At 30.9% G+C, this 15,671-nt stretch overlaps 2 protein-coding genes and 1 long non-coding RNA gene across 28 annotated transcripts in view; 2 read left to right on the forward strand and 1 right to left on the reverse strand.

Moving 5' to 3' along the window:
- LOC108001888 (uncharacterized) overlaps positions 1-3,908 on the forward strand; it is a 76,839-nt gene extending 72,931 nt beyond the window's left edge. For 19 of the 21 annotated variants that reach the window (XM_062072949.1, XM_062072955.1, XM_062072962.1 and 16 more), the window contains one exon: positions 1,423-3,908. In XM_062072949.1, coding sequence (XP_061928933.1) covers positions 1,423-2,627 — 1,205 coding nt within the window. In that variant the 3' untranslated portion in view covers positions 2,628-3,908. Of the gene's footprint in view, positions 1-214; positions 387-1,422 lie in introns of those variants that run through there. The other 2 variants (XM_062072967.1, XM_062072968.1) reach the window with 1 other exon arrangement.
- Positions 3,909-10,684: 6,776 nt separating this feature from the next.
- Positions 10,685-15,671, reverse strand: part of LOC108001908 (actin-binding protein WASF3) — a 37,602-nt gene continuing 32,615 nt past the window's right edge. For 3 of the 6 annotated variants that reach the window (XM_062073044.1, XM_062073043.1, XM_062073042.1), the window contains exons 3-9: positions 15,440-15,593; positions 15,196-15,310; positions 14,829-14,861; positions 13,328-13,632; positions 12,907-13,217; positions 12,390-12,818; positions 10,685-12,097 (exon numbers count right to left, since the gene is read on the reverse strand). In XM_062073044.1, coding sequence (XP_061929028.1) covers positions 11,916-12,097; positions 12,390-12,818; positions 12,907-13,217; positions 13,328-13,632; positions 14,829-14,861; positions 15,196-15,310; positions 15,440-15,593 — 1,529 coding nt within the window. In that variant the 3' untranslated portion in view covers positions 10,685-11,915. The remainder of the gene's footprint in view (positions 12,098-12,389; positions 12,819-12,906; positions 13,218-13,327; positions 13,633-14,828; positions 14,862-15,195; positions 15,311-15,439; positions 15,594-15,671) is intronic. The other 3 variants (XM_062073047.1, XM_062073046.1, XM_062073045.1) reach the window with 1 other exon arrangement.
- Positions 13,545-14,078, forward strand: LOC133665837 (uncharacterized). The gene is made up of 2 exons (XR_009829234.1): positions 13,545-13,676; positions 13,836-14,078. It is a non-coding gene; the product is annotated as an uncharacterized LOC133665837 (long non-coding RNA).

Here is a 15,671-nt window from a genome sequence, read left to right on the forward strand (position 1 = left end):
CGAGATAATATCATACCTGGTCTTATCGTCAACCACGATCGACGACGAAGGGAGAAAAACTGAAATGAAATAAAAATAAAAAAAAAAAAAAAGAGAGTAGACGAACAAGAAAGAGAAGCAAGTCGTCGGGCAACGAGGAAAATGCGAAACGCGACATCTTTCTCCCATTCATTTTTATTTTCCGTTGCACTTATGTTGTTTTACACCTTTGCAGAGAAAAAATGGCGTCTAAAGCTCAGGGAGGCGGAATTGTAATATCTCGCCTCCCCTGAATTCAGACGTCTCGATGCGAGGCTTATCGATCTGAGACGAATTTATCGGTGCTGAAAACTAGCCAATGTGGGACCCGGAGAGCTAATTACATTTATGACGACAACCACCAAAAATGCAGAAGACGCGAGTCTTTAAAATACATATATGAAATTCGTAAGAGAGATCTTTTTCAAGATTTTTTGCTTTCGATTATGCTTTCTTTTACACATCTTTTCCTTTACTTTCATTTTATTATTATTCTTTTTTCAGTTAATGTTTAAGTTTTAACCTTTCTCTCTTTCTTTCTTTCTTTCTTTCTTTCTTTTTTCATTGCATTTACGAGAGCTTTTTTATTTTTATTAAGGCACTCGGGTGGATGATTAATTATTTATTTATTTTTTTTATAAACAAACAAGCATATAACATCAATTGACTTGCAACCAAATATGCAAATTCGAAACACGAACGCCTGATCGAATTGTCGAATCCTTGACACTTGTCGGGGATTCACTCTAACGATTCTAACACTACAGTTATAGAAGAAGAGGTTATGGTAACCACGTTCATTTCATATACACATGACATAGCTTACAGTATCACGTTCTCATTCTACTTCGAATATATTATATGATCGTACCGTTATCGTTTGTGGACGAAAGTATGAGGAAAATAATTCTTGAAAATAATAACAAGGTGTTAATTAAAAGAAGCGTGCAAAGAATTCGCAAAACAACGATATCCGTAATCTAAAAAAGTGATCATTTTCAATTTTTCCTTCAGAGATGTAACGAGATTTTCATTTTCCTTTTAATTAATTTCTAAAATTATACGATAATTAAAACTTGAACGCTCTTTTTCTTATCTCGAGGGAAATGAAAATTAACCTTCTTTTTTTTTTCCTTTTAAAAAAACTTTTCAGATTAATTCAATAAAATTAGCAATTCTGTAATTACAAGTCTCGCAAAGCATATTTTGATATATTCTTCTTTAAAGGAACAACGGGAAAAATAATCTAAAATTGCTAAAAATTAAAAAAAAAAATAATCACACTTATATCGTTCCTCCCAAACGAGAAACCCAATACGATCTTTGTCCAAGCACAAAATTCGAACTCCCCCTTAATTTTCTTAATTTTCTGACGATATCCGAACGATTGGTAAAATGTCGCAGAGTCCGCTAAGAGCGTGGTGGACGTGCAAGGAACTTCGGAGGAGCGTGCCTCATATTACATGGGCGAGCTTGTGCGGCGGAAAAGCGAGGGTAGCGACACCACGCCGTTGAAAACAGGCGGTGCACAGTCACAGAGAGGGGGCGGGCCGCTGGCGCATCGAAGAGTGTCGTTCGACAGCAATCAAGAGGCGAACGGATTGGTAGGCTGCAACATAGGAGAGAAAATGATACGTTGCCGCAACAACAAGTGCAGCAATACGGCAACACTGGCCGAAGCGAAGCGGACGTATAAAAGCTGTCACAACTGCACCTGCCTGTACTGTTCGAGGGAGTGCAGAAGGGCGCACTGGCAACGCCACAGGAGGACCTGTTTGCACTCCCGCGCGGGGAGCCTGTGCAAGCAGGTGTTGTCCTCGGCGAAGGAGGATCCCGTCACGCTTAAGCACATCTCGGCGTTGGCGAAACGTGGCCACGCGTTCCACGGCCGCGGCGCCGTCAAGTGTTTCTTCTCGAGCCCCGAGGCGGCTGAAAAATTCATCGCGAACGGTTTCGTGGACCTGGGCGAGCCCACTTACGTCCGTTGGTCCGATCTGTTGGCGAGAGAGATGGGGGCGGAATTGTACGCCGAGGTGATCAGACTTTGCAAATCGTACAACCCTGACACGAGGCTGGTGCTCTACGTGGCCGTTTGCGTGGTGAGCGAGGTGCCTACGAGCGGGGCGGTGAAGTGGGAACGGCAATTGGTGTCCAGATGCGCCAAGATCCACTTGGACACGGCCAACCGGCACCACACGTCCTCCTCGTCCGCCTCGCCCCAGGGCAGGCAACAGTCCACGTCCCCGTGCAATATCACCAGGGAGATGGAGTCGCCGGAAATGTTGGTGCTCACCTCGCTTCCAGGTAACAACGGGCAGAACACGCCGAAACGGATCCGGGAGATCAGCTTCAACAACATTCAGAGGCAGCTGAAATTGAGGGGCGTTTCGCTTAGGAGGCATTTCCCCCAAGTTTATAGGAAGCTCCGCGCCTACGTGGATGGCACCGTGGATAAATTCGCACCAGTCACCATCTATCCGAGAGACCAGGCGTCTGGCAAGAGTTTCATGTGCATCATCATGCTCGGTGTTGAGCCTGAGCGTCTTCAGCTGCTTCCGACAGATTCATCTAGGGTTAGAACCGTTGATATTAGCGTGGAGGAGGAATGAAGCTCTCCGAGTAGAGGCCACTTGAAGTTAATCGCTTAAACTCGGTTCTTTTTTTTCATTAAATTAAGTAAGAATAGGCTAATATGCTGGCTGATGATGAGATTTTTTTCGGGAGGAGGTTTACGCCTCCTGAGCAAGAAAGGGAAAAGGGTTATATAAAGGAAACTGTGAGCGAAACAGCTGAAGGAAGCTTTTAGAATTTGATAGGGAAGTAAATCATGTTTGGAATAAGAAAAGAAAAGATACCGATTAGGGTGGTCTTCTTTCAGAAGAAAATGATTTATCAAATCGAGGAAATGATCGTCGAGGTGGTTGATATGATGTCCCAATGACAGCTCGTGTGGAGCAACGAACAAAATACTATAGACAAATTAGACTGTACGTTGCCAAACACTAATCGCCTTCGTTCAGTTTTCGATATAGATCTAATTGTGTATTTATAGTTTATGATAAAAATTTGTCAGATACACGTTAGAATCGTTGGAAATGTTAGTTTGCGTGTCGTTCTCGACGTTAAGTGAACATCGTGATTTACGTACAATGTTCGGAATGAATTATCGTCGATCGACAAGCATTAATTTTTATGGACATTTAACGAGCGTATTTCCCTTCGTAATCTAACGTAATTGTATCGATTTTTATGTTCACGATTCTTATTCGTGAATTCTTAGGTATCTCTCTCTTTCTCTCTCTATCTAATTGCTTCGATAGATTAAAAAAAAATATAAAAAAAATCTCCTCGATTTGGTTGTTACTCTTTCAAATGTTTATTAACTTAATATCGATCGTCGAACGAATCAACGAGCAAACTTTCATAGACGGTTCCTAACCTATCGGTATCAGATTATTATGTGTCCTTTTAGAAAATTCAAAATTTTTTTTCTTCATCAAGATTCTAAAAAAAACTGTATGCGAAATTTAAATTGTATTTGCAGTTTATTAATATCTGCAATCTTCTGATTTTTTTCTTCTAAAAAATTATATTTATCAAGTAATTGCTAATCTGATTATAATAAATAAAAGAAAAATTTGTTCAAACGCTCCAACGTTCGACACGTCGTTTTTGAAAGTAATATTGAGAAATATCTTGTTGTCCTCCCTTTCGTTCGATTTAACGTAGTTATGGTTGTTATTTTTTGAATTTTATCGTATATATTATATATAAAGATTAAATCTCTAAGATGCCCTCAAACTGTCTCGATCATATTTCGAAATGAAATTTTTTCGAACATGTCATCTCGAGTCAGTCTGAACGTGTCGACAACAAAAAAAAAAAACAAATATAGATTGTGAAGATTTTCCACAATTAAACAATTCCTCATGGAAATCTTTCCTAAAGTCCAAAGTTTCGAAGTCTGTAAAACCTGTCTAGCGACTGGTGTCCCTGAAAGTAGAATTTCTACCGAGTAATCGTCTCGAGCTCAAATCTAATTATTATATCGTTTCCACAGACACGATCTTTGTGCCAAAAGCGTAGACCATAATAATCCCTGAAATTAAGAAAATAACTTGTGCGGACCGCGATGGCAATAGAAACAAACTTTTGCAGAAAAGAAATATTCTAAGAATCTTGATCTAGTGGACTAACTTTGTGACAAAAAAATTCTTGGTTTAACAGTATTTTTTATTTTTTTCTTTTCAATCAAATTCATAAATGAAGTAATGAAATGAAAATAAAAATGAATTCTTATGAAAATTTTAAATGTACATATTTATTTAAAATAATTAATGTACATTAGAAAAGTAAAAGAAAATATGTTTTATCTTTATTATAATTTTCAATTATTCATTAAATGTCTAATTTTATTTTTATCAAATTTCTTCGATATTTTATAAAAGTTAATAATCAGGGGAAATAATAACTAGTAAAGATAAAATAAAAATTCAGACATGTTTTGATTAAGAATAAAATTTAAATTTCAATAAAATTATCAATTTATATAAAAGGCAAATTAATAAATTGTTCTATTGATTAGATCCAATGAATATATGAATAGCTAAATCAACATCTATTTTGCTTGACATAATTTCAAATAAAAAAAAAAATCTTAAAAATAATTTCTAGTGCCAATAATAGAATTTTTTGTAATATCTTTGCATAAAACATTTTTAAATATATTTGATAAAGTTTCATAAATAATATTTTTGTAATTATATCATATTTTAATTAAAAAAATGTCATTTTATATAATGTAAAGTTACATTTATTGTATTTATATTTATCTATGTTAAAAATAAGAATGCATTTCATTCTTTAGATGTGTATGTAATTCATAAATATTTCAAGAAATATATTTCATTCAAGTTGGAATAGAATATTTATATGAATGTTAAATATTATGATATTTAATCAGAAGTGAAATACCTAATTATCTCTTTAATAAGATGATATTATTCTTGTAAAAAACTGAAGTTAAAGATAGTTTTCATATAGCAATGTAAGCTTTTCCAAAACTATTTTTCAATTTAAAATAATCGATAATATTAATCTTTTTTTCAATCATTTTGTATATAGTTAGTATTTTATTTATATATTAAACTTAACAATTTATTATGTGTATATATATTTGTTATTTTCATTTTATTAAATCATTTTTAATAAATAGATATCATTATTTAGATAATATTGTTAATTGATATAATTTAACTATTATGATATTGTAGCTAATTTAATAATCAAATTTATAGGTAAGCATACAACAATTGTAAAATATTTTATAAGTATTTAACCTTATAAAAAAATGATGTCATTCAATTTGATTAAATATTAATAATTTTGATCATGATAATTTTGATCATGAGAATAAATAATATTTAAACAAAGTTACATTTTAGATATATTAAAATTATTTGACTCTTGCATTTTATATTTTCAAGTATTTCTAATATCAGAAGAGACAACTAGGTACTCTACTTTTGATAAAATATCATAAATAAATATTTATTACATTATTAGCTTACATTATTCTGTAATTATGTAGATGCTATATACTAATATATAAAATAAAACTAGTTATTCGTTTTAATATTAATATGTAATCATACAATATTTAAATTAAATCAAAAGACAAACCTCAATAATAATTACTAAAAATAATAATTACAGGTAAAAATTTTCAACAAATATATAAAATTGAAATATTTATTCACATTTTTATAATGCTTTCTCAGATACTTGTATAAAGTATAATATAAAATTACATATTCTGCAATAATAATTATTCATAGAAACATGCTCATCCTGTACATGTAATAAATTTAATATGTATATTTATGGAATTACTAAATTAGGAACTATAATATATACATATATATTTATATATCTAATATAGTTTGAGAGATAGCAATAAAAATGAGTAATGTTTTTTAATGTTATATAATTATCAGATTTAAAAAGAAAGATAGGAAGAGAAAATTCGCTATTGTATGTTAAAATGTTTTTTGATGGAATAAATAGAAATTAAAATGAAATTAACTCAATAATTTTTTTGAAGAATGAAGAGAATAATGACTGAGGTATTACACTTCCTGATTTATAGTTTATAATGTATTTTAATATTGACTGACAAATGTCAATTTTTACTTTATATATTTCAATATAAAAGAAAATTAAATTTGAACAATTTAAAAAGAATATTTTTTTTAATAGCAACAACTTGAATGATATAAATTCCTTAAAATATTTTTATATAAAAATAAATTTTAATTATGATTTTATTTTATATTTGAAATTTTATGATAATAAATAAAAAGAAATATTTTTATTTTTTAATTTGCAAAACCAAAAATGTTAAAGTTTATGTTTATATAAGATTATAAACATAAAAGTAATACTGCCCTGAATACTTTTTTGGTATTCTTTTCATTAAATTATTTTAAAACTAAAGTTCACTGATATTAACCAAATGAGACTGTATATGAATAATTCATACCAAATAATCTTTTATATATTTTGGTTAGTGAGAGAGCGTAATATATGTACAATTATAATTGAAACAATTGATAAATTAATCGATTTAAAGTACAATATAATGGCTAAAAATTTAAGAAAACGCGTTAATAATGTCATGAAAGTTAGTCCGCTAAATTTTCGATAGTTCCTTTTACCTGTCTATATTACGACATGTTGCGAAAGCGATTATTTTAATTATATACTTACTTAATTATATTTAAAAATTCATCATTTATCATGTATAATAAAAAAATAATTTATTCATCGCGTTCTGTACGTAACAATTCTAATATTACATAATAAAGTGACGATTTTGTTTAAATAACGAAAAAGAACAAAAAGATGATGATCGAATGATCAATGATTAAATTTCTTTTTTGTTCTTGTTTTTATGAAAAATCTAAAAAACTTTGAATCACAAATCGATATTCATATTTATATATAACCTTTCCAATCTAAATATATGTCGTAACGATTGACAGGGACAATGTTCTTGTTCATCTGATTCTTTGTCTTTCATAAAGAAAAAGAGAAAGAAAGAAAGAAAGAAGAAAAAAATAAAATATAACGAATGCGAGAAAAAGTGCTTCAAACTATTTATCAAAAAGCTGTTGCAGCTAAATATATAATAATGTGAAGAAAATTGATGAGATTTCTTTTTAACAAGATTTCCTATACATTTTTCTTGCCGTTAACAGCAGACTACTTGATCGAACGAGCAATTAGCTCGTGCGTAGTTGCTGAATTTAACGTTATCGTTTCAACGTCTGTCTATTTATCGGTGCTACCAATGTGCTATCATTGTTTTCGCGTTATCTGTATGTATGTTTCAATTTTTCAAATAAAATGTTAATTTTATTATACCTGCCTGTCACTATGTTTCACGAGATTTTGTGATTTTGTGATACTGTTACATTTATATAACTGATAAAAAGAAAATACTTTGAAACATAGAGGATCAATAAAAATTACTTATTCGTATGGTGGAAACTTTTGAATATACCCGATCTATGATTAAAATATATTTAACAATATAGATATTAGATATTTATTATATTTATTCACAACGTATTATTATTTAAGTTATTGCTAAAATACTTTACTGATTTTATTAACTGCAAATTATATATTACAGAAATTTCTACAATTTCTTCAATTATTTTGTACAAATTTTTATTACCACTTATTTTTGGCAGTAAATTTCTTATGTCATAATTAATCAATAAATTCGATTTTTAATTATATTATAACTAATGTTGTATAAAAAATAAAGATTTAATTTAAAATTTATTTCGTTACTTATCAGAAATTTCCTTTCATTGTATTAACTAATTGGTTAATTACAATTAAATTATAAGATAAAGAATAAATTTAATATTTAATGCATTTTTTGATTCATAGAAAATTACAAAATTAGAAGAAAAATAGAAGAAAATTACAAAATTTAGTGATAATTGAAAACTAAATTTCAATATAAAATTATATTAAAATAATTGACAAATAAGAAATAGAATAAATATTTTACTACATATCTTCATGGAAGTATTTTATATATATATTGTAAAAAGAAAATATAATATCTCGAAGAGTTTGCGCAAAGATAAAGAAACACTTAATTACAAAAAAAGTGATAAAATGTGTGTTGAATTGACATTCTATATTTCGCCTATTACGCGCGCAAATGTAAAGGACAAGAAATAATGAGAGAAGGACAGAAATAAGATAAAAATATTGAAATCAACGCCATCTTCAGAGTGCCGCAAATGAAAGTTATAAAAAAGAACAGAAAATAGAAAAAAAAAAGATAGAAATAAGATAAGAATTGATCATCAGCGCTATCAATCAAATGTCAAAAATATCTCTTCAAAGATAGGATAAAACAGAATAAGAATTACAGATTAATCCCATCTTTCGATTATTTTTATGATATATTTTTAAAAAAATATGATAACTCAGAGATGACGATGATTAATTCCATATTAATTCCATAATTCTGTTGCAAAAAATCTATAATATAATTTTATATATATTTTATCTATAAATTTATTTTTCTATATTTTAAATATACTTCTTTATTTTTATATAACATATATGTTATATATATTTTTATAATAAAATTAAGTAAAATTTATTATTAAGTAAAATTATAAAAAAATAACAAATATAATTCTTAAAAATGTTAATTTGAAGAGATCGAGTAACTCAATAATTTTATATTTAATAACTTTAAAAAATGTCACGTATTTTTCATAATATTAAAAAATGTTTCGAATAAAATTTGAAAAATTTGAATTCGAGGAAATATATATTTTAAAATTAAAAATTAAAAATAAATTGAAATAAAATATAATTTTACCTGAAAATCTAGTAATTTGAAAAATTCTCTAGCATCTGTTCCCGTTTTGATACAGATAATAAAATAAACAGTATAATAGATAATTCTTCGATGATTTATGAAAGTTTTTGATTTATTTGGCTCTGTACAGATTTGCTACAAATTTATTATTATTAATAATACCGTCGTACATTTGTAACCATCATAGGGGTATTGTATGATTGAGACTTCGTCGTATTGATTTTTCGTACACAACGAATGAAATTTTTATTGCAATGGATTTAGAGCACGCAAACTAACGTTCTTATTTATTGTTATTGAAAATTTGTTACCTATCATTTAATCGATTATCAAGTATCATAGAGAGAAAGACTTATATTTACTTTGCACCTGCGGAAAATTTAAAAAAAATGATGAGCGAGCACGAGGTTTGTAAGTAGAAATAAAAAAAGAAAGTAGTACGGTTTCGATATCTTCTTTTGTCGTTCAGTAAAGATAAGAATAGTTCTCTTAATTAAGCTTTGGAATAACCATCTTATTTAGGTACAACAGCTTCGTAAATAGTTTAGTACGCAATCATCGCGGAAAGCACGTTCGATGATAATATACATTCATACAAAGTTGCACGATATTTAAGCTTACAAACGAAACATTTGTTTTTATCGTTTCGTCGTATTACAAAAAAAATTTTTCCATAAATACTGTGTTGTAGTTGGCAAAGTAGCTAAAAGTACTTATATACGTACGGCTAATTAGTCTTATATCTAACGAATTTATACTGCGAATTATATTATCTTTGTATGTATATGTATATATATATATATATATGTATAATATGTATAAACATAGTACAGACGAGATTGATCAACTTTCCATGTCATAATTATTATTATTATTATTATTATTAATATTATTATTATTGTTATTATTATTATTGTTATTATTGTTATTATTATTATTATGTAGTAGCGTTTTTTTGACTATATTTTAAAATAATGTAAATTTACACTTGTCGTTGCCGGTGAATTGTATGCTACATTATGGAGCGACCCATGCTAGTTCCTTAACCTCACAAATTTTATACAAGAAAACGCTGCTAATAGTCAGCGAAAATTATTATTAAATATAAATTATTTTTCGCGCGGTTCGAATCAATCGAACATCTTTTGTATTTAATAAAAGAAAAAAAACTGCTAATTCAACCAACTAACCAACCAACAAGACCTTCCTAACTTCATTTTCTTTCTTACGCAACTAAGATTCCTTCTGCTTCATTAAATATTTAGGTAACGAGTTCGGAAACGAGTGGGTTAAAAACAAATTTCTTGAACATTTGTCATTGTTCGAGCGCATAAGATTATACAATAATCTTAACGATCAATAAGTATATATGTATATATATATATATATATAGAATGTTTATGTATACATATATATCATATCTTATCAATAATCATCGTATTTTACCAACATCGATGCAAAATAAATCACAATCATTTTTTTCTTTTATGCTTAAAATTGGCAACTGTAATTCTCATTGTAATTGTCAACAGTAGTATATTCCCCTATTAGTATAGTATATTCTCCCTGCTAAATGCTAAAAAATATGAATCCTCTCACTCATTCGGTAATTACATTGTCCTTACATCTTACAAGTAAATGGAGTATTTTGGTTTTCGACACTTCTCTGATAAAAAGAATATTCCACTTCCCACGATATCGCTGCTTATTATGATTGCGACATGGAAGATCACTTGAAAACGTAGAAAAAATTGGAAAACTCTTGTTTATTACTCTCGTTGTAATAGAGCACACATACATATATACCTATCTAATTGATAAGCATACAAAAACATTTAAGATACAGATATTGTACAGAGTTATTCACGAAAAGAAGAACAAAAATATTAACTCTGAGTTTGGTTTAGTTCACGTACAATATGCACTGTCACATACAATATATATTATAACATATATGGAGCAGTCAATTTTTTTAACTAAAGGTTTATATATATATATATATCGTCATCGTAACAATAGACGATCAAATATGAAATAAACAATCAAATTTATTCTGTTACGTGATATTAATATTATCATGGAATGTGTCGAAAAGAAATCACTCTATGTTCGACATCGAGCAATGATAGGAAATCGACGCCTGATTTCATGTGCGTACTTTTTTTATTCGCGTGTCTTTTTTTATTACTCTAGATAATCTGTCTTACGTTCGTTGAATTCTGCTTAGAAATCGGAAAATCGAAAAAAACATGCAATTATATGTATTTCGTAAACTTTTATACTTTTATTTGTAACAATGAAACAAACTGGAAGCGTCTGTCAAAGAAAAAAAAAAATGTAATATATAGCTCCTCAAAAATATTCTAATTTTTTACATGAACTTAGACTTTCGTTACATTCACTTCATAAACTCTCTCAATAAATAAAAGATCTCTGGCTGACGATTCCTAGAATCGTCTAAGAAAAACTAAATGTTTAGAATATCATACTCTTCAGATAAATATATGTTATAAAATTGAGCCTTGTAATTAACATGAAAACAAATTAACCTTTTTATTTACTTTATACAAAAAAAAGGAGTAATTAAATATTCTTTGATAACAAAAAAAAAAATAACCCTGTTAAAGGTAATAAAATGGTGCATAATAAAAATAATTATTCTTATAATACTACACTTATACTTTTAATGATACTATTTAAAATAATTCGCGCTTATATGCTCTTTATATTAACAAAACTCAACATAAACAAGAGAGAAACGAAATTCGTTCGTCTCGTTTCTATCTTCGAATCTGATGTCTCTTCGATGCACGCCAACTTCAAATCAAATTATTTCTATTCCTTTTTTATCGGCGAACAAAGTGTATGGCTTATGCGACGAGCAACAACAGAAGTCGAACTTTCGTTGAAAATGAACGAAACGAAAGAATCGTCAGCCATTTCTCTAGGAGGCAGTGGCAGTAGATGGAAGAGAGTTGGGTCACGCGAGATTCGTTTCTTGCTCGCCCCATCCTTCACTGTCACATTCGCTCTCCGATGCTGAATCACTGTCGCTAAATTCTACAGCAACTCGTCGCGCCAATATGGATGCAACGTCGTTCAACGCGTTCACGCGTTCCACTTCCTTTTGCTCGATTTTCTCTACTTTACGTAATTTTATCCCTGAAAAAAATACATATAGATGTTTAATTTTGAAGAGAAATTTATCAACTCTTTCGTATGCAATTTGAGTTAAACAAATTTACAAATATTTTTCACTTCATATTAAAAATTATTAAATTAAATTCACAAGGCAAGTTAAATACAATATTTGACATTTTGATCAAAAACATGTTTTTTTAAATTTAAAATTAAATCAAAAAAATATTCAAAATAGACTGTATCTACTCTCAAATCCTATTGTATCAAAGGAGCAAAGGATTAATTTCAATAAATCAAATAATAAGATAATTACCATCTCTAATTGCTTTAAGTAGATCATTTCGCGGATCGACAAGAGGGATGTTTGGGTTAACGGGCTTCCTCAATTGTCCGTCCACGATATTTTTCAAGGGTTTCAAAGGTTTCAACTTGGGTGGATTGGTTGCTATCATTTTAGCAATATCGCCATTGGTCAATGGCACCGGAGGCGAGGGTCCGTTGGCAACAGGCGGTGGTGGAGGTGGTGGAGGTGGAGGTGGGATGTTACACGGCGGAGAAATAGGTCTAGGAGGTGTAGGGTCGGGAGTAGGAGGTGGGGGTGGCAAGTCTTGCGGAGCAGGATCAGTTTCATCCGTTCCTATTTGCGTCGAATGATTTGGTGGGGTAGGCGTGGAGTGATGACTGGGTAATGGGCTGTTCGAACGACTTCCATTTCTATTCAGTAGATGCGACGGTATTGAACCTGAAATAACCAGGTAATATAATTAATGACAGACGTATAATTTAGATTGCAGCCATGAGAATAAATATTAACGTAATCATAAAATTACCATTCATAGGTGGAGGAGACATAGTTTCACCAGGAGGAGGAGGAGGTGGTGGAAGGGTGTCTCTACCGGTACTCATTGATCTTCCCCGCGTTGGAGTGTTGTTGGCAGAGGCTACAGTGGGCGTAGAATTGCTAGAAGTATTACTTGGAGGGGCTGGAGGTGGCTGCGACGGTCGTGATCGACCACCTCTGCTCGGAGTACTTTGACCACCAGGACTCTGGTACGTTTCGCTACCTGCTTGCCCTTGCCCCGTGCCATAATGCGATCCATACAAATTCTCTTCATAACCCTGAGCCACAAAATTTGCTACCCTGTTTCCAAAGAGAAAAATATTATATTAAATCCTTCATCTTTCTAATTTCATATAATATGTGTTGATACAAGTTTGTTGATACAAAATTGTAACGTTGCAGAAATTTACCTATAATGATCAGAAGACGGAGGGCTGTAGAGATGTTGCTCCTCCGGCGGATAACTTCGTCTAAGCTCGATACTGTTTGGCCTAGGTGGCCGTGGCGCGCCGTATCCAGTCATCACCATATCCAGCAACGATTCATCCTGAATATTGTGCGGTGCCCTGTATTGGACACCTTGCGTTGGCATAATATACTCGCCGTGACCAACGGCTAATTGTCTTTGCCTTTCTCTCGTGTTATGCGGCTGCCTTATACGCTTCTTATGCCTTCCACCACCACCACCGCCACCCTCGTTCCGAGGCCTATGCGGCTGCATAGTAAAAATTCTTTGTTAAACGGCTGCCTTATTGCAAGGTAATAGCAAAAGTGCAAGACAAGCTTAAATTTATCAATCAAATATATGATGGTTGATCCGGTTAATAATAATTGTAGATATTTAAAAATTGTTCACTCGTGTATATACTTTAATTTAATTAATTTTGCTCTCTTTGTTAAATGAAATGTAATTTTTAGAAGAGAGAGAGAAAAGAAAAAACGGGATCAACCACTGAACATGAAGGAACTTGTAGGAAATAAAAATGACTTTTAACGAATAATGGATTATTATGGGGCTGGCAGTAAAAATAAGAGAGAATATTTTAAATCGTATAAAAAACAATGAATTTGAAAAGTTGTTTCTATAACAACGTATTTACAATTTTATTTCCCACGACAGTGAAATATGATAGATCAAAAAAAAAAAAAAAAAAGAAACAATCCTGGAAATGATGAGAAATCGTGAGACTTCGTATCGATATTATATAATTGATGGCTCGATGAATGATGATGAAAAACTTCTATTGAGTACATCCAAAAGTTGCATGGCTGGCACAGAATGGCATTACAAAGTGATCGATAAAGTGAGATGGTAAGTGAGACAAACTATTCGACTTTGAAAACAACTTATCTTACAAAAATATGGGGTAACGATCAAGGGCTTTTTCTGCGTAGATCGAATAATTTTAAATTGATAAATTGGTACAAAAAAAGAACAAAATATTAATACCTTAAAGCCAAAATGAATTGCAAATAAAATATTCGCATCAACTTCGATTTGTAAAATTTGTAAATAAATCACTCGTTAACAATTTGGCTCTAAGGTACGGGTGAACGAAAATTCTTGTTAGAGTTAAAAAAAAAAAAAAAAAAAGAAAAAAAAATATAAAAAAAAATGTAGAGAGTTAAACGTATCATTCGGTCTACGTAATAAAATTCTTTGCCAAGGTCGAACATTGAAGAATGTGTTTGATGACGTTGGCTAGTCCTAGCAATGTAAACTACAAACTTTCAAAGCGAGCATCTATCAGCGCAATCTTCTATCAGCGCAAAAAGGTCGGTTAATGAAAATCCACAAAGAAGTGAGTTTGATTATGTATGAGTGAGTGGTTGGCGATCGATAATATAATTCATTAAAAAACTGGGTAAGGGTAATAAAAAAAACTACAAAGATCCAAACCATCGACTTGCCTCTCTGAACGGTTCGGCATATTCAGACTCGGTCTATAACGAACGGGACATTTTCAATCGTTAGAATCGTATGTATATTATATCATAATACAACTATAGAAAAAAAAAAAAATAATTGTATCGTGTTATCTCGCGCACCTCGAGAGAAAAGTGTTTTACATCTAATCACGTGTTCACGTAATACGTTCGATATATTTTGAATAAAAAAAAAAAAATTGCTTACAAAAATAATAACGAGATTCGAGAACATCCTTATCCTCTGAAGAAAAAACAGAGAGAAAGAAAGAGAGAGAGAAAGAGAAAGAAGAAAATCGAGGTGCACGTGTATAGAGAAAAAAAATTCTAGACGAGAGAAATATCCATTTACCTTTTTCCCTCGATCGTGTAACTTCTTCTCGGTATCTTTGAGCATCTCTTGACTCCAGAGATCAAAGAAATAATTCGGATCCGTGTAAAATTTTAGCCCATCTTTGCCGTCTTCCCTACAATCGATAACGTATCATTTAATAACATTATTTTTATTCTTTAATTCTCGAAATAAAATAAAAATTCATAAAATGAAATAAAAATTCAATCTTCGTTCGACGTTCGATAAAAACGTTCGAAAATACCTGTAAACGTTAAGTTTATCGAGCGGTGGTGGCGTATCGCACTGATGGTAAGTTTCCAACATGGCCGTTGGCATGGTGTCCCTGGAAACGACTTGTTGGTCGAACACCACTGAACTTTTGAACGCTTTCCTCATGTGTATATCTTGTAGCGAAACTGAAAAAGGAGGAGGGGAAATATTACGATATAACACGTTGTAAAAGACGACTAGTGATAATCAATCAGTTTTTTTCT

The sequence above is a fragment of the Apis cerana genome, linkage group LG3 (genome assembly GCF_029169275.1).
Source record: "Apis cerana isolate GH-2021 linkage group LG3, AcerK_1.0, whole genome shotgun sequence".
Lineage (NCBI taxonomy): Eukaryota > Metazoa > Arthropoda > Insecta > Hymenoptera > Apidae > Apis > Apis cerana.